The sequence below is a fragment of the Amphibalanus amphitrite genome, unplaced genomic scaffold (assembly GCF_019059575.1).
Source record: "Amphibalanus amphitrite isolate SeventyFive unplaced genomic scaffold, NRLGWU_Aamphi_draft 000011F_arrow, whole genome shotgun sequence".
Taxonomy (NCBI): Eukaryota; Metazoa; Arthropoda; class Thecostraca; order Balanomorpha; family Balanidae; genus Amphibalanus; species Amphibalanus amphitrite.
This window is the reverse complement of record NW_024881507.1, coordinates 1,264,883-1,283,097: the sequence shown is the minus strand read 5'-3', so window position 1 is coordinate 1,283,097 and position 18,215 is coordinate 1,264,883. Positions and strand designations below refer to the sequence as shown.

Here is an 18,215-nt window from a genome sequence, read left to right as displayed (position 1 = left end):
TCTTTTCATTCTTGATCTTGCTCGACACTTTGTTGTCGAACATGAAACTCACGCTTCTTTGGTCAGTGAGCAGGTTGAAGTGGTGGGTTAGGAAGTGCCTCCACTTTCTGATAGACTCCACGATGGCGTAGGCCTCCTTTTCGACGATGCTGTGACGCTTCTCGGCTTCGTTCAGTGTGCGTGAGAAGAAGGCCACAGGACGCTCGTCTTGGGTAAGAGTCGCTGCGATGGCTTCGTCGGAAGCGTCTGTTTCGATGGTGAATGGGGCGTCATCTCTGATGACGGCGACGACCGCTTGTGAGATGTCCGTCTTCAGCTGCTGGATAGCCGCTCTGCAGTCGGGATTCAGAGGGAACGACGATGCAGAGATGAGGGGACGGATCTTCTCAGAGTATGAGGGGATCCATCTGGCGTAGTACGCGAACAGGCCGATGAGCCGTTGCAGAGACTTCTTGTCGCGAGGTTCCGGCAGCTCTTGAAGTGGACGCAGTCGTTCGGGGTCCGGTCTCAGCTGGCCTCGCTGGATGGAATACCCGAGGATATTCACCGTCTCCAGGCCGATCTTGCACTTGCTTCTGTTCAGCGTGAGGTGGAGCGCATCGGCAACCTCCCAGAAGCGCCGGAGGTTCTCATCGTGCTCCTCCCTCGTCTGGCCACAGATGGTCAGGTCGTCCAGATAAGCATAGGTCTCCTTCAGGTTGTTGGCCGCGATGATGTCATTCATGACGCGCTGGAAGGCGGCTGCGCCGTTCGTCACCCCCATGGGGATTCGCTTGAATTGGTACAGCTTTCCTGCCGCTTGGAACGCTGTGTAGGGTCTCTCAGATGCGTCTATCTCGATTTGGTAGTAGGCGCTGGAGAGGTCGAGGACGCTGAAGAAGCTGTTTTTCCCGACCTTGTTGACGAGCTCGCCGATGTTCGGCAGAGGATACGCGTCCAGTTCAGTGAATCTGTTGATAGTCTGAGAGAAGTCAACGACCATCCTTTTTTTCTTGTTCTCCGTGTGTGTGACGACAACTTGGGCACGCCAGGGTGAGCGACTTGGCTCGATGACGCCCTCGTTTAGCAGACGTTGAACTTCGTTCTCGATGAACTTCTCGTCCACGTGGCTGAAGTGTCGTGCTCTGGTCGCGATGGGATGGCAGTCGGGGGTGAGGTTGCTGAAGAGCCTCGGGGATACCGCTTGACTGACTTTCATCTGCGCGAGATTGCAGATACTGAGCTCGGGTTCGTCGCCACCGAGCTCCAGGGTTACACCCTCGTGTCTTCGGAGGAACGGCATGCCGAGAATGACGTCCGTGCAGAGATCCGGGAGGATGGACAGTTCGACATCCCGGTACTCCCGATCGTCAACGGTCACGGTTGACACGCAGTATCCTCGCACCTGTGTTGAGAGACTGGACGATGCCATGGAGACTTTAGACGATCGTGGCAGCACCCTCATGCCGAGTGCGGGGACGAGCTTTGCGCTGATGAAGTTGTCAGAGCTCCCTGTGTCGATGAGAGCTGTAACCTGACGCCCGTTGACTCTCGCGCTCACTGTTGCTGGCGCGTGAGTAGCGGCGGCAGAGCTTGAGGCTGCGAGCGTGGGCGAGAGCTCCGGCTGGCGAGGTTCTTCAGGGTAGGACTCGTACTCCTCCTGTACGGCCGACGCGTTAGCCACCGACTTGGAGCGGCACACCTTCTGCCAATGTCCAGATTTGCCGCACTTCCCACAGGTTGAGTTTCTTGCAGGACAGGCTGCTCGTGGGTGGCGTTTTAGTCCGCAGAAGAAACACGGAGATTGTGAGGCTGCAGCTACGGAAGCGTCTGCAGTTGGAGATGCGGCGGAGGCTGCGACCGGATCGACCCGTACCGTCGGGGACAGGTAGGATTCCGCGTTTCGTGCGGCTTGCTCCAGTGACCGCGCTTGTTGGACCGCTTGGTCTAGGGTCAGAGTCTGGTTTTCCAGTAGTCTGGTTCTCATGCTGGCGTTTCTCAGGCCCCTGATAAAGGCATCGCGCACGAATGCCGCGCGATGCTCTATGGCTGTGACGGCGGCGAAGTTACAGTCACCCGCCAGGTTGTTCAAGGCCAGAAGGAACTCGTCGATGTTTTCTTCTGGCTTTTGGTGCCTCGTTGACAGCAGGTGCCGCGCATAGATTTCGTTTGGCGTCTTCAGATATGCAGCGTCGAGTTGCTTCAGGGCTGCATCGTACGTCTGACAGTCTTGAATCACGTCCACGACTTCTGGTCCGATATGGAGGAAGAGTAGTTCGAGCTTGTCAGGATTGTGACTTTCGATAGTCGTCAAGAAGTACTTAAATCCTCGGAGCCAGAGCTTCCATTTCTTGTGAGCTTGAGGATCGTTTGGAGGGACGTCGAACTTGTCTGGTCTGGCGATCCTCTCCATGTCTTGTCATGAATTTAGTTGAATAAATTGTGGTACCAAAAGTTGTAGTATGAATACAATGGTTTTATTCAACTAAATTCGACCGATATGAGTGTGTACCTGAGGACGAAACAGAAATAACAGATGATAGCGAGAGCACCACATTCGACAGTAATGGGTGGTTTATCACATTGAGGTTGCGGTGTTTCCTGTTCGTAGCGTGATAAGTGACGAAACTCCAAAGACACGATTTATTTATGTTCGTAGATGTTCCTAAGTCGGGAATAAGCAGCTTATTTGATTTTTTACTTTATATTTTTCATGCATCCCGACCAACCACTTGCCAGCTGTATAAAACTGGCAAACAGCTGATGAACCTATACCTACACTGTGCTATACCTATTATTTGGGTGTCCATTACCGATTATTTGCGAAAATTACCACTTACCGACAGGAAACTCATCGCACGCGATCTCTGAACGATTTAAAGCTTTCGTAGGAATGGGTTGGGTTAACATCAACACCGGTGGCGGGGTTACCCACACAATTTGTAGGCGGCAAATATGCAAGGTATTTTTAAAAGTCGTGATACATGAAAACCTTTTAGGAGCATGCAAAATAAGTACCTAAAACACGTGAGAAAATGTTTAAATATTGTAACCAAGACAATAACTACCAAGAGACTTCACACATATTCTCTCATTTTGGCGAAAAGCTTAGGGGGGCGGTGTTACCCCCGCTTCCCCTACTACTAGGTAGGTACCTACACTAATAGCATCGTACGTCTAACCCAACAATAAATGCTAAATAACTATGCATTACCAACCAATGTTGACAAACTGAGTCTGGGATGCCAAGTGACGGTCAACAATACGCTTAAACAAGTCAACCTTTTATGCTTTCAGCGTTTGCTGTAAAAGTAAGTTTATAAACGACCGACTGCCGGTAGCCGGTCGGCGCTGCTGCGCTGGACTCACCCTGTGACGGTGAGCCGTGAGCCCAGCAACAGTTCCCCTTCCCGCCGCCGCGTCACCGAGGACGCTATTGTCTTGTGGCATTTCCGAGCTGTCTTGAACAATGAACGGGTCCGGGCGGACGTCTCAACTTGTGCGGAAGACGGGGTGGAATTTGACCTCAGGGAGCGACCCTCCGGTCCGTCGACTGACTCTTCCAGACCCGGCGGGCGACAGGGCGGACCGGAATCACCTCATGGGGTCAGGTGACAGAGCCGTTCATCGGATACCGCCGCGCCGGTCTCCGCCTCAGGCCGAGCGAGCTGCCCCGAGACAGTTGGTGACGCGACCGGCGACAGACGACCGGCGGGACGGACCGCGTGAGGAGTGTCTCGGCACAGTCGTTTGGGAAACCGCCTGATAATCTGAAGAAGAGAGGACATAAGCGGCACAAGAAGGCTGGAGAGGTTTGGTGGGGAGATAACGTAAAGTGATAAAAGACTGCAATGGAAAACGAGTTTAATCACGAAGAGACTGAGCGTTTGCCAATGTTTGTAAAAACAAGATCACTATCGTTTCGCTTCAAGAAAAGATTGAAGAGAGCCACCAGCTTTTCTGTTTTTCCAACTCAAAGACGGAAAACTCAAGGTGAGTACCACCTACCTGTTGCAAGGTAAGGCCTATAGTTGACCGGCGATCCCGATCAATCACATGCGATCTTTCATCTTATGACGCCTTTTTGCAACGCAGCATAAATTCTGAAATATACGTAAAATGTCCCATAACATATACTGAACCATTGAACTATGGTCGATGAATGATGCGAACGTGCAAACTCTACCTACCAGTGTTACCAACAGTTCTACACCTACACTTATCTCGCCTCGATGTCGATTGCCGCGGCGCATCCTTTTTGTTTGCATATTTATAGTCACCGTGGTTTGCATCTCCTGTACTGTGATCTCATGCATCTCCTGAACGGAAGATGCCTCACTCACATTTGTTTTGAGCCGTCATCAGCTGATCATGTAATTTTGTCGGGAAAATGGCGCAAGGATCGTGCAGGGATAAGAATCATCGTGTGAAATCGCGGAAGTTTCATTTAGGATTCAAAATATTTAGCTGCTGTGCCAGCCGAAATGAGCCGCGTAACGAATTTGGTAAGTGTTACGTTTATGTATTTCGTCGATTTTACGCTTCACGATTTGTAATGGCTCACGTTTATTTTGGTGTCAAATGCCGCTGTCGGAAGCCTTTCATTTTCTTTTTTTTTTTACACAAAATAAGCTAAGCTTGTCTCTTGTTTTGTTAAGTATTTCACTCCTGCGAATGATGCTCGTTATTAAATGTTACCAAAAATAGGTAGGCCTGGGATATATAAGAAATGCAAGGGTAAAAAGTGGGTCACTTGTTTTTCCATTGCAATTGCATTCGATTTTCCAGCGCATAGCTAGTTCAGACTTCAGTGCAAGTGCACATTCCATACTCCATGACCTAATCCAAAGCATATTGTTGGGCTGAATGAAATTTCCTTGCCAAATTCTCGTATGCGTTATGATTGTATGGAGTTTGGAACTTGAATAGTTACCTGATATATTGGGCACTTTGACTTAGAGCGAGGAACAGTCCACGTGACATGTTTACACTTCCGAAAAAAAATAAACACATCAGCAATGCAAGACTACAATTATAAGCTGGCAGGGCATGAGGGCAGCGCTGAACTATTTCTGAACGGCGCATCCCTAAGAGCCGTTGTCACTAGGACTCAAGGCCGTATACTCGGACTCGCTCGAAGGGTTTGGCCGACGATGGAGGACAGCAGGAAAGGGGTAAGAGACGAGAGCAGTGAACGTTCTGTTCCCACGTTTCCATGTGCTCCGTTTGTGAGTACTGAGACGTGTCTCTCTCCCTCAGATGACCTGCCATACAGTCCGCCGTCGCCGCCGGCGCGCGCCCCGGCGGAGGTCGACTGCGACGGCCGCTCGCTGGACCGGCCGGCCTCCAGTCGCAGCTCGGTGGACAACTCGTCGGCCACGCAGCTGCAGCGTGAGTGGAACGACGAGTCCGCCTCGGCTAGGGACGTCAGAGGAAACTGCACTTATAAATTGAGCGGTCTTCTGATGTTTCCATTATCACTTATGCCATTGTCGTCAATGAATTGTAATGATAAGTATTTTTTCTTGTTTATCATTTGTCGTGATTTATAAACACATGCTAATCAACGCCTTTTTGCCAGTGGATGTGTGGAATACGCGTTGAATTGTTGATATAATCGATTTCATTTTCTATCGCTATCGATCCACCTTATCCATAGCCATTGCACTGCACCTGTCTTCTGTCGAAACTCGACTGCCTGTTACAATACACACCCTTCCCGACCTGCAGATCTGAAGAACACGGTGGGCGGCGCGTCCCGCGGCGTCAGCACCATCGAACTGGTGAAGGCGGACTGCAAGGTCGGCATCGTCGTCTCCGGTGAGTACGGCATGTTCAGTCGCTCGATACCGCACCCGGACATTATACTCCTCCCATGCCGCCCGTTCGCTCGCCTCTCTGGAGTGGTCGGGCGAGAAGGGCGGTGTATAGAAATGGGGTGTATCCGCCACTCGTCTCGGCGCTCGCCCTGTGTGTGGTTGACTACGGCCTCCGACTGTAAACATACCCCACTCGGGGTAAGGGGAGCGACGGGACTAGACGGTGTATTGATGGTGTTGATACGACCTTAACTTGTCGTTGGTATCGCTCTTGATGTCCCCAAGGTGCAATCTGGGCTTTAAACGGATTGATTAGGTTGGTGGTTATTAATGAAGTGAGTTAATTACCGCAGTGCGAACGAAAGGTAAAACATCGCCGGCGTCGCGTTACGCCATTCGGCCTGATCCATCAGCCGCATAAGCTCATTCACCTGAAATTGTGGGTAGATTTAGTGCTCAACTATTTTACCTCGCTTCCTAGCTTCAAATAAAGCAGCTCATAGCTCTTTTTGATTTTGATTAAGCGAATTAAATAATTGAATTGAAATTATAATCCTTTAGAAATAGTTTTATGCTGCTTACCTTACTGTTAAGTGTTCTGACTAGGGTAGCAACATGGGCCGTAACCCCGCCGCTAATTTTTATGTTACCGGGAACAGGTAACGACCTGAGACCAGCGCGGCGCCGGCAGTAACTCGCGGGGCGGGCAGTTACCGCGGCTGCCCGAGTTTGCAGCGGGCCAGCTCCACCCCGCCATGAGCCGTGTGTCGCGGTATTTCGGGCGCGTCTGAGAACCCACCCGGGCTAGTACCGCACTCCTGGAATACCCGGGTGCTTCAGAAGGGGTGTCGTGTCAGGTCGTCTGCCGGGAAACATATGCATCCCGCCATCCTGACTTGGGACGCTCCCTACCGTGATCAGTCCGAGTCCCCACCCACTCACAGCCCGTCTAAGTAGTGCCGCTCCGGCCCACTGCCCAGAACGAGCGCTCCGCTGTCCCGACAGCCGCGGCGCCGTGCCAGCGACCTCGCCACTCGGCAGGCTCGCCAAACGTGTGTTTTCCTACCAACTATCGCTCATGGGGTGCGTCGGCTGCGCGCAGCCCCTTTGAAGCACGGCCGGCCGCCCATCGGGCTGTCAGACTCTGGGCGCGGGTCTGAGAGGGCCGTCCGCCGGGCGGGGGCGGCGGACAGCCGCCCAGAGGCCGCCGCGGGGTCACAGTGGCGGCCGACTGCCCGCCCAGCTGGCAGGGTGGCCTCCGGGAGAGCTGGCGAGCCGCCGGACAGTGCTGTGTGCGGGCCGCGGAGACAGGCGGACAGTGTCGTGTTCGGGCCACAGACTGGCGGGTAGTGCCGTGTGTGGTCCACTGTAGCGGAGTCATGTGCAGGAAGCTGGGTAATTAGCTGGAACAGCAAAGCGGCTGTGGCGAACCGAGTGATGTGTGGTTGTTGCCTGTTGGCCTTGGTGTGCCTTCAGACGATGAACGCGAAGGAAGGACTGAATGAGATATGCCCAGCGGTGTCATGTGTTATTGTGGTGGACTACTGCAGCACTAACCGCCGTTAAGTCCTGCCAGGTGTCTGTCAGGAATTGACAGGGAGTTCCGCAAAGCCCCGTCAGTCGTCTGACCTCGTAACGGCCCTGTGACCCGTGGTGCCCTGTGACCCTGGAGTGGGTGGTGCTCAAACAGTACCCCCACTGACCCCGTCCGGGGACGACATCAGTTACGATCAATCGATCGGTCGATCCGTGCGAGGATTCTGGTGATCGTGCCGCTCGCTGTGTTTGGGGACAGTGACGGTGACGGCTATGTCGTGTGCCCCACGCTGCCCCTGCCGCAGCGGCCCGCCCCGGACCAAGGCGCGGCCCGAACCTCGGTCTGAGAGACCTTACAACGCTTACGACTCTCAACATGAGTCTGGCTGCAACGCCGAGTATGACTTTCAACCCAAGCAAGGCTACGACAGCGGGTACGACTCACGGCCTGAGTCACGACTCAAGTCACGACTCGACTCACGACTCAACTCACGACACGACTCACGGACCGAGTCACGGCTCGACTCACGGACCGAGTCACGTCTCGAGTCTCGGCCGCCGACCGGGCTCCGTCCGCCCCGTTACCTCACACCGGGCTCCCCCGGACCTCGGTCAGCGCGATCGGCGAGCAGGATGCCTGGTGAGTTATCTGCTGTGAGCTGAACAAAAAGACTGACATGGTGTCCTATGTAGGCGCAGAGAGCACAAGAAAACAGTAAAAAAAAACTTATGTTGACCCATTTCTGGCTTTTCGGATGCCACAAAGCGTCAAATCAATGCTCAACCTAATCCGAATGTCAGGCTTTACGTTCTCTCGTTTCCATGTTTTCACGCCTTTTTCTTCTAGGCTTTTACCCTCGGTATTTTGGTTATCGGTTTGTTTCCGGTCCATGGCGATGGTAGGTCGGTGTATGGATCCACTGTCGCTGTATTTCGTCGTTAGAGGGATTTCTTTCTAAGCCGACCCAGTTTCGATCTACGAATAATGAAAAGGTAGAATGGGGCGGGCGCACAAAAGAAAAACACCCTGTAGTTTGCAGTGCACCATATGCCCCAGCCTTTTTTAGCACTCGAAAGTTGAGGGCGGAAGTGTAGCACTTTGCTATTATTGGCCAGTACACCGTTTCTCTACTGTCCGTTTGCCTGATGCTTACATTTCTTTGTGATACAATTGCACGGATTCAAGCGTTTAACATTTGTAAACAAGCAGCTCAATCTCACCATCCTACTAAGAAATTGTTGTGATTTGTTTTCTTTGGCTTGCTTGTATGACATGCGCGTTGGCCGTTGGTGCTCATAGCCATCCATACACACAAAGTTACATCCATTGCATTACAACAGTCGACATTGATTCGGCCTGGGCTCGCGCTGAGGGTGGGTGGTCCACTGTGCCCCAGGCCCCCAACGATTTGAGGCTGGCTGGTTAGTGGGTACCATCCGGCACGCTGCACGTTCTAGTCTGCACTCTGCACGTCGCGCGGCTAGGAGCTGCTGTTGGCCAACCGTGATTCGGAGAGCGGCAAAATGCTGCCTTCCTACGGGCTGGGGCGCCAGAACCTTTATCTCAGCGGTTCTGTTAGGGCCCAGACGGCTCGGCCAAGCCCTTCTGATCCCCTGTGATGGGCACTGCAACTGGTGCTGACGGGGAGATCAGCTGATGTTCACGGCCAGCTGGTGTGAGGTCGGTGCAGTCCGTGCAGTGCAGTCTGTCTGTGCAGTCTGTGCAGTCTGCGCACTGTATGGGCTACTCACTACTCAGCGCCTTTGTTCGCACTCTGGTCCAGTGGTCTGCAAAGGGCATTGGGTAGAGTGAAGTGCAGAGTGAACGCACTGTCCTGCAGACTCGCTGATAGAGGCCACTCACTGGTGAATCAGTGGTCAGAGCCCTCTTATGAATGTTGCAGCTGTGTTGTGAAAGATATGTCGTTAGTGTTACTCGTTACAACGACCCAAGGCGCTGCAGTCTATCGCTCGCTGGACTCGCTCGATGGCATATCACTGCCTAAGCCCGCAGGCCGCAGGCGGCAGCACACCGCACATTGTCACAGCGGCTGATAGATCACCGGCCTGCGGCTGTGTCGGTCTGAGACTGACTAGCCACGACCGGCGGCACACTCTGCTTGTTTGTGTTGGAGGCGGCTCCCAGTGCAGGCGAACAGCGATCAGCGGATACCCGCACTGGAATCCAGTTCACGGAGTCGAGCCCGGTTTTTACACGGTATTTTCATAGCGTTTTTCGAATGTGTCCGCACACTAGGGAGACGCCTTCATCGGACGCTCGTGGCTAGGTCGGTTGTAGGAGAGCGCTATGGGGCGGACATTAGTAGGTCCTCTGGGACTCATCATTAGGTGTTAATGTCTCCCGAATACAGTCTGTTCCGGCTGGCTCTGTCTGGTTTTGTCCATTGAGAACCGAGCTAGTTTTTGTGACGTGACACCGTTTCCGTATATTTACCGCCAGCTGCTTCTCTGATTGGCACAGCTTCTGTTTTCCTGACCTCACATCCGTTCCAGTTGTTCTTTTTTTTTCTTGTTTTGTCTGAGGGTGGTGATTTCGCTCTTGTGAAACGGTAGGTAGTCGAAACATATTTTCATTTCGTTTTTTTTTATAGCGAGATAATAATGCTGATTTTATCACAAGCTCGTCAGGTATCTTCTGTATCTTTCTTCCCCCAACTGATGCGCTGTATTCCGTTTGCCATCCCCAGTTGTCACCGCTCCTACCCTCGTATCTCCACCTCTGACCGCGGTTCGGCGCTCGGTCCACTGTTTATATAGCCACAGGGACTTAGCCGGTGGCACGGGGTCGTCTCGCTCTCGCCGGGCGGTGTGACTCCCCTCTCTCCCCCCGGGGCCACTCTCCCCGGGGGTGGTCTCAGCTAAGTGGCTCACCGGTAACAGCGGAAACAGAAACACTGTGTCTGCTGGGCGACTGCAGAGAGTGTTTGACACACATTTTGGGTTCGTCGGCTGCTTTTTCGGTTTAATGTGTTTCATTGAAGAAACTGTGGGCATGGCCTTTAGTACCCTTTTTGGATTTCTTTATCCTCTGGATACCACATGTGTCTGCGGCAGTGCTCATTGTCACATATGCTGTGGAGCGTCATGCTTCATTGGTGTAATGCTCCGGCACTTCGTTGGCTCCTTGTCCATCATTGCCCGTCCACAAGTATCTGGCGACTGACGCGCGCCTATCTCTGGGCGCGTCACGCGTCACGCCTGCTGTGACGTGACGGTCAGTCACCTGTCAGCTCTCCCCAGACCGTCATCTGACCGCACGCACAGCACTTACATACGCACGCTCCGTACGCGTAACGCGTGCCCCGTACGCACGACCGCTACCACCGCGGACACCGTCGCTGGCAGCGGCGCCGACACCGAAATAAAGTATCCTCGCCGCTCGCGGCGCGTCCGGCGCTCGCCGCAGTGCCGCGCCGCAGACGACTCGGCGAGCCGGCGGGCGGCGCGTCGGTGCGGTGCGGTCGGTGCCGTGTGTCAGCCCATGTGTGCGTGTGTGAGCGGGTGTGCCGCGCGGTCGGTTGAGGGCAGCCGAGGACCGGGCCTGGTGTGACTGGGAGTGAACGCAGTGACGAGGTGTGACCTCAGGTGTAGCCTGGACCGTCTGGTCATGGTGGCTGAAGAAATGGTGAAAGACGGACCACCTGTCTTGGGGCAGTCGAGGGTACGCGGCGGTGCGGACAGGCTGTGAGAAATCGACCCGGTTCCTGGTGCTTCACTAAGACAGCTGTGTCTCAGGTGTTTCCCGTGAGACATCACATTGCTTACAATAAATTGTATCGTGATGCCGAACAACTGCGAGATTCAACTGTCGATTCCGATGATTCGATACGATTCCTAATTGCGCAATAACGTCAAGTGCAGTGTTCAGTGTTTTCTGATACGAAGAAGCAGCCCGAAGAGCACGATGTTCACCCTGAGGCGATTCGCCGACTTCATCCACTCTCCGAGATCCAAGAGACGTGAGTTCATGACTATTTTTTAACGGATGATAGCAGAAGTCCAATTTCCAATGTGACTAAGCTTGATTTATTTATGTGACGTGTGACCAGAGACCAGACATTTACAGTTGACGCTGCGAAAGTGACGTCGGTTGGTCAGTTAACCATGAAGTAGTCGCTCCGGCTGATGACAGCTGTCTGACTATCTCACATTTTCGATTCGATGCGGCGCTTGACATCAGTATGAGCTGAGGTTATTCACGAGTTTATGAGATCCTACTGGAGTTCATGACTTTGTAAAAGAGCCGATGTTCTTGTGAATATTTTACTTGTTACCCTACTTTGGATACCATCTGTCCCCTTATTTCCGCCCAGGCAGTTGATTTACGTTATAAGCAGAAACGAATGTCTCCCGGTCCTGAAATTGGCCCCATCATCAAAGGCTCCGCAGTCATGCACTCATGGCGTAGTTCATATGCATTCATGGCGTACTTCATGTTTCCCATTGGCCATCAGACGCGGCACTGCAGTGGGCTCAGACGTCAGCACAAATCGCGGCGCCGCTTAGATGCCGGCTGCCGAGCCGGCGACAGCCGTAAATCCGTTTATCTGTTATCGCTGTCTCATAACTGCCGGGTGGCGAGCATAGACAGACGTACTCCGCGTCTGTCGTAGTCCTCCTGTGGCCTTGTCATCGCTGCATCCTGGGTGCACCGGAGAGGACTGTTCCCGGTATCTGTCGCTGTGTGGTGGCTGACTACCCGACGCTGAACACCCGAGCTGTGCCGGCTTGCGGTGCTACCCGCTGATACGAGCACGAGCGGCTAGCTGCGGGTGGTGGTCGTCTCCGGGTCACACACGTGGGACACAGCTGAGGACGGAGCAGACGAGGCTGTGGGTTATGCGCACATTCCAGGCAGGCGCCGCCCGCCGCGGCGGGCCTCCAGAAAGGCCGTCTCCAGATGCGTTAGGGTGCGGCAGGGAGCCCAGCGATGAGCCATGCGTGGCGGTTAGACCTACTTAGCGTGATCGATTGACATCATGGTGGTAACCAGTAAACACTGATAACTCATGTGAATTAGATTGCCTGATTTACGACAACCAATTGCTGTGTTTTGACTACCATGAGGCTGCAAATCATGCATTGATTTGAGCAGATAGTTTTCTGTTTCTCGTAGCGGCAGTGAGGTCAATTCTGTGAAATAATGATTTCCAAGCTGTAATAACACATTGTTATGGGCTGTCTGAGCTGCGCAATCGTGTCAGCTGCTGCCAACAGAAGCCACATATGCCAGTACATTTGTAACATGCCGTGCGGCGTGCTGCGGTCTCGCGTTTCCTCGCCACCGTGTTGTTTTGATCGGAGCCGCCGGCCGCTCCTCCGTCATTGCTGGTGAATCACTCACTGTAGATTCACCACTCGCCAGTCACCACTCACCACTCACCACTCACCACCGGGGCGAGTGCGCGCACCCCGCCGGGACCGACGGCTGCCGATGATGCATCGCCGGCCCCGGCCGCGACGACAGCGAGATATGGCCTGTGTAACCGGCCCGCCGCCATCCGCTTCACAAGCGCAAAGATAGAAATCAATCACGATTGTGCGTCTCGGTCAATCAATTTATTTATCCTCGCTCCGGCGGGCTTTATAATAAGTGAGAGCTACCGCTTATTCCGAATGAACAATTGGTATGGGTTTTGTCGTGCTTGAAACGAAGGCTAGGGCGTAAAAGCGTACCGCTGCAGCTTGTCCCCCGTGTGCCCAGCATGTATGGGGCTTGCCGGCGTACCGGCTGGGGCTGTAGCCGTCCGCTCACCGCTTTCGCACGGCCTGCTTCTGTCGCGGCGGTGTGCAAGGTGTATGACCTGTCAGAAGGCTCAAGGGTCAGGACAGCCAATGGGAGGTCACAGGGCACTCGGCTGAACCCTCAGGACACTCGGCTGTCCCTAAGGACACTCTGTCAGGGTCTCGGGGCACCCGGTCGGGGCCATTCACCTCGCCAGTGTCCCCGTCGAGCGCCCATGTCGCCACACTCGGCTGTGCCAATATTTGGACTCCGGAGAGGCCCGCCGAAAGCGTACCTCAGTGAAGTGACGCCAGAGTGGCGCAGGCGGCTGTTTACGATGATTTCCCACAATTCACAGCCGTATGTGACAGCTGGTGGTGTAGAACAGTGTCGCTGAGGCCAAATGATATTGCTTGACTGACTTTTAAACAATATTTCGCCAGATGCGTCTGCGAATTTAGGCCGGGTTGCATGTCCTAGTTGAATGGTCAAATGACACTCAGTTAAACGGCAGATTCATCGACCGCAAATTCTGTGGCGGAAGTTAGCTGCCAGTTTCCAGCCAGGCCACTTTTCGAGCTGTTTGGGTTGGCGGTGTCCGCGCGCGGCAGTTGATGATCGGCGGACTCTTTTATGACACGAGCTGGGAGGTCTGCTAAATGGTGTGTCTCTAAGCCAAGCCCGATGCGATTTTCACGTCGAATTGGTTAATAGCCCGGTAGCACTTTCCACAAATACTCTCAGATATGCGTATTTATGCAGTCTTTCCGGCCAGGCGGTGCCATTTATCTGGAAGGGCGTTCGTCTCGGGGTCGATTAATTTCCATGGCACTGGGAAAACAGTCGGTCGTGCTGCGCGGGGCGGAACTGACGCCGTCTCCGAGGGCTATTTCGGCTGAGACGCGGGCTCTGGCAGGTCGGTGTTGTTCTTCGATCAGGTGCACTGATCGGCCTCCTGTTCACGTCAGGTCTGGAGGTAAACGGCAGCTGATCGGCCGGCCTGTTCATGTCACATCTGCGGATGTTGTGGAGTATGAATGGCGGCTGGGGGATGCCCATGTCATGTCTGGATCATTGTTGTATTGGGATGAATGGCGGCTGGCTGGCCGGCTGCTCAATGCGCATGCCATGTCTGAGATGTTGTCTCAAATCCATACATGAACGGCAGCATACTGACCGGGGCTGTCCCCGCGGTATCTGAGAGCTAAGCTATCTATCCTTGTTCCGCGTGTTTAGCTGCTGCTCTTCAGCTGTACTGGCAACTGGAGCCATTAATGACTGGTCAAGTTAGTTAGCTTTGCGCAAAACAACACCTTAACCCGCGCCCCACTGGGGTCTGTGTATAACACGCCCTACTGGGGGGGGGGGGGCTATTCATAGCCCCCCCTCCTAACTCCGGAACTACTGGGCCGATCGTCAAAATTCAAACGGCGTCTGATAGCCCCGGAAAAACTGTCGAGCGAAACCTAATTTCATTGACCTCGAGGTCACCGATGACGTCACAGGTCAGGTCAAAGTAAAAATTATTAGCATTTTTGCTTGTTCACATTTTGGGCTCTGGCCGCCGTCTTACAAGTCAGATCAGGCTCATTTTTGGTTTCCACACTCGTGAACAGATGCTCTAGATACCTTGAGGGTACCAAACTTGTACTTTGATTTTCAGGTCAGGGTCAGGTCATCACAGGTCACGAAAATATTATATCATGCGTCGGTCACGTGACACATGTTTTATGGTCCATTTAGGCCATAGATTTCGAATTTGATGTCGTCTGTGTCATTCGAGGTCATTTTGAGTCGAATTTAGCTTAGGTCAGGTAACTTTCAGGTCAAAAAAGGTCAAATTTTGAAGTTAAAATTTTTCAACAAAAAAGGTGTCTATTGGATGCAGTTTGAGCTCAGGAACACGATGGTGCCATTTACATTGGTGTACGATGTCAAATACGTACTGAAAAATTGATTTGAAAAATTAAAAATTGTGAATTTTTTGCAATAATGCGTATAACTTGGCCATTTTTGAACATATTTAGCTAAAACTTGCTAGAGTTAGTCATAATCATGCATTCTGTCACATATATTCCAGTTTTTTCGAAAAGTCAAAAACTTTTTGAAAAAATATAAAAATATAAATTTTGAATATTATTATATACAATTTTCGAAATTTTCAAAATATTGAAAATCCGAGATAGCAGTTTGATAGCGCGGTCAATTCTGAGTCCTTTCATGCAAAGAAATTGGATCTAGCTTAAAAACTGAGCTCTTGGGAGCGATTGCCGTGGTTCAATGTTTTGCGTCGAAATCGGCCGAACATGACGTCACTCTGACGTCATTTCCGGCCGACCTATGGTAGGTACGAAGTTCAAATTTTGACACAAGGTGTCAAATTGATGCAGCCGAAGGTACTGAAAGTTTGGCGTCGATCCGTCAAGCGGTTTGGAAGTTATTGCAGAAAAACGGGAGGGGGGGCTATAAATATATATTACTGACCGGGCCGACGAAATTATTTGGAAACGAGGTTTGCAAAATTGACGTAGGCCCGAGTGCGAAGCACGAGGGCCGGAGTCAAATTTTGCAAACCGAGTTTCCAAATAATTTCGTACGGCTGAGGTCAGTAAGATTTTTCCTACATGCCGCATACCTGCTAAGTAGTTTCGACAGGTTTTGGTGACACTTTTATACAATTGTTTTGTCCATAAATTCCCAACAGTGATTGCGCTACTGCTGTGGATAAAGCTTTAAAGGAAATTGATAGAAGAAAATGCATCAAAACACCTTACTTCAAAAAGAATCGTGTGTGAAAATATCAACTCAGAATCGCACAACAACTGGAATATCCCAGGAACATAATACATGAATAATTTGCCACGACATAAGAACAAGAAGAAGGCATAATATTCCTAGTGATTAACGTGAATTTTCCAGTGTTCTTGCAAGAATCTTTTCTTTATTTATGTAATCATACTTTGTTGATGCCCTATGGCTAATCTTTCGTGAAATACATTATATTTTCCATATTTTACATGTTTGTCTCGAGGAAAGGACTACAACTGTCAGATAATAACGCAATAACTTAGGCCCAAGGTATCAGTGGACATATCAAACGAAGATAAGACAACAAGCGATAACGGATTTCGATTACCTAGGCGCACATCTTACCATCATTTCGGCTTTGTAACCAATACAAATATTTCAAAACCCTTGATAAGCAGAGCAGATCTTTTTACCAAAAAATGTTAGTTTTCTAATTGTACGCGGCAAATATCATGCAATAATGATGTCAAATATACATTCCCTGTCAATTATACCTCTGGGCTAATGCGATAAACTGTAGTTTAGAGGTCATTGCCCTGGGCAGTAAACTCGGGCAGTAAACTTTTGTTTCTTGCCCGGCCTATCAAATAACATGGCATTTTGACACCGACAGTTTCTTGGTCATAGTTTTACTGCCCGGCTCGTGCTGTGCTTAAGACATACCCCGGCATGTAGGAATAGCCCCCCCCCCCCCAGTGGGGCGCGGGTTAAGAGCTGCGGAGAGGCAGTGCTCCATAGTAGAGTGCTCTTGACATCCTTTGACGAGTAACGTCGTTAGTTAGCTTAGTTACGCCGTCGCCAGACATCCAACGGGCATGGTGACGTGGCTCAAAGGAGCTGGAACTGAATCAGTTATTCCCATATCGCCTGTAGTTGTTGCTCGCTTACTTCTCATCTGTATTCAATCACATGTTGTCTCATTCTCATCTTATCTCTCTCCCTCACGCACTTACCCTTCTCTGCAACGCTATCAACATTCCCTTTTCCCGGCCGTTTAGACTCAGTAACATGATATACTCATGTTATAATATGGACTGGCAGTGCTGGTTACGAGCGAGCGAGCGCAGCGAGCGAAGCGAGTCTTTTCAATATAACGGAAAAATCTCAGTATGAGCGGCCCGGCCCGGCCCGGCCCGGCCCGGCCCGGCCCGGCCCGGCCTGTAACGCTTTTGAGAGGCTTATATCTCAGCAACCGCTGGACCGATTGACCTGCGGTCTTTTTTGCTGGGTAGCCCCATCCCTTCTACCCCGTAATTGACTACTTTTGATACACCTCAGTGACCGTCGTGGCACGTGCCACGTGAAAAGTCAAGGGTGTTCAAGCTGTTTTGCAAAAGTAGTGATTTTGAGAGGCTCATATCTCAGCAGCCGCTTGGGTGATTGACTTGCGGTAATTTTTGTAGGGTAGCTGCATCCCTTTTACCAAAAAATATGATACTCTCGATGCATGTCAGTGACCCCCATTGCACGTGCAAAATACAACAATAAGAGGTGTCAAATTTGCTCCCATTTTAATAACTCGGTAATTACTGGGGCGATTTTGCTGAAACTTGGCATGCAGGTAGGCAGCCACCAGGCAATGCATTCCCATGTATTGCGGTTAGGGTGCTACTGCACGTGCGCACGTGCAGGGGGCGTTTCCAGATCTCGAGAACGGCTGGGCCGATTGCGCTCAAATTTGGTACACGGTTGGGAACCGGTTAGCAGGGTGCCGTGCAAAAGTCAGTTTGGACCCCGTTTGCACGTGCGCACGTGCAGAGTGCCGCTTCCAGATCTCAGGAACGGCTGGGCCGATTGCGTTCAAATTTGGCACACCGCCAGCGACCGGTTAGAAGGGTGCTTTGCGCAAGCCCGTTGGAAGTACCCTCTCGCCCTTCCGCACGTGCAGGGCTCACTATCTCGCTCGCTCGTTCTTCGCCCAAAAGGCGTTTTACTGGTTAACAGTCTGAATGACGGTTATGGAGGGGAGCTACTTATCCCATTAATTTTGACGTTTTCCTTGTCCGGGCAGCTGTTCACTGCACACTTAAGTGAACATGTGCGCCTTTCCCATGTTACATGTGTCATGTCTGACCACATGGAAATTGTCTCGGACTTTACCACCCCGGCTGTGTAAGGCGCGCGGGCGGTGCGTGCATTGTGCAATTTACCGCTCTGTGCGGTCTCGTTGTGAGGAGTGCAGGGCCGCGAGGGCGTCTAAGGGGCGCGGACAGGCGCAGGCGCGTGCAGTCGGCCCGCCTGCCAGCCCAGTGACGCGTGCAAAGGCGTCGACGCCCTCACCCCTGCGCAGAGGCCGGTGGTTATCGGGGAACATGGGTAGAGGGCTG

At 52.1% G+C, this 18,215-nt stretch overlaps 1 protein-coding gene across 1 annotated transcript in view; it reads left to right on the top strand.

The window, feature by feature from the left end:
• Positions 1–3,580: 3,580 nt before the first annotated feature.
• Positions 3,581–18,215, top strand: part of LOC122381466 (glutamate receptor-interacting protein 2-like) — a 43,826-nt gene continuing 29,191 nt past the window's right edge. Inside the window, exons 1-3 of the mRNA XM_043365673.1 lie at positions 3,581–3,590; positions 5,239–5,370; positions 5,710–5,799. Coding sequence (XP_043221608.1) covers positions 3,581–3,590; positions 5,239–5,370; positions 5,710–5,799 — 232 coding nt within the window. The remainder of the gene's footprint in view (positions 3,591–5,238; positions 5,371–5,709; positions 5,800–18,215) is intronic.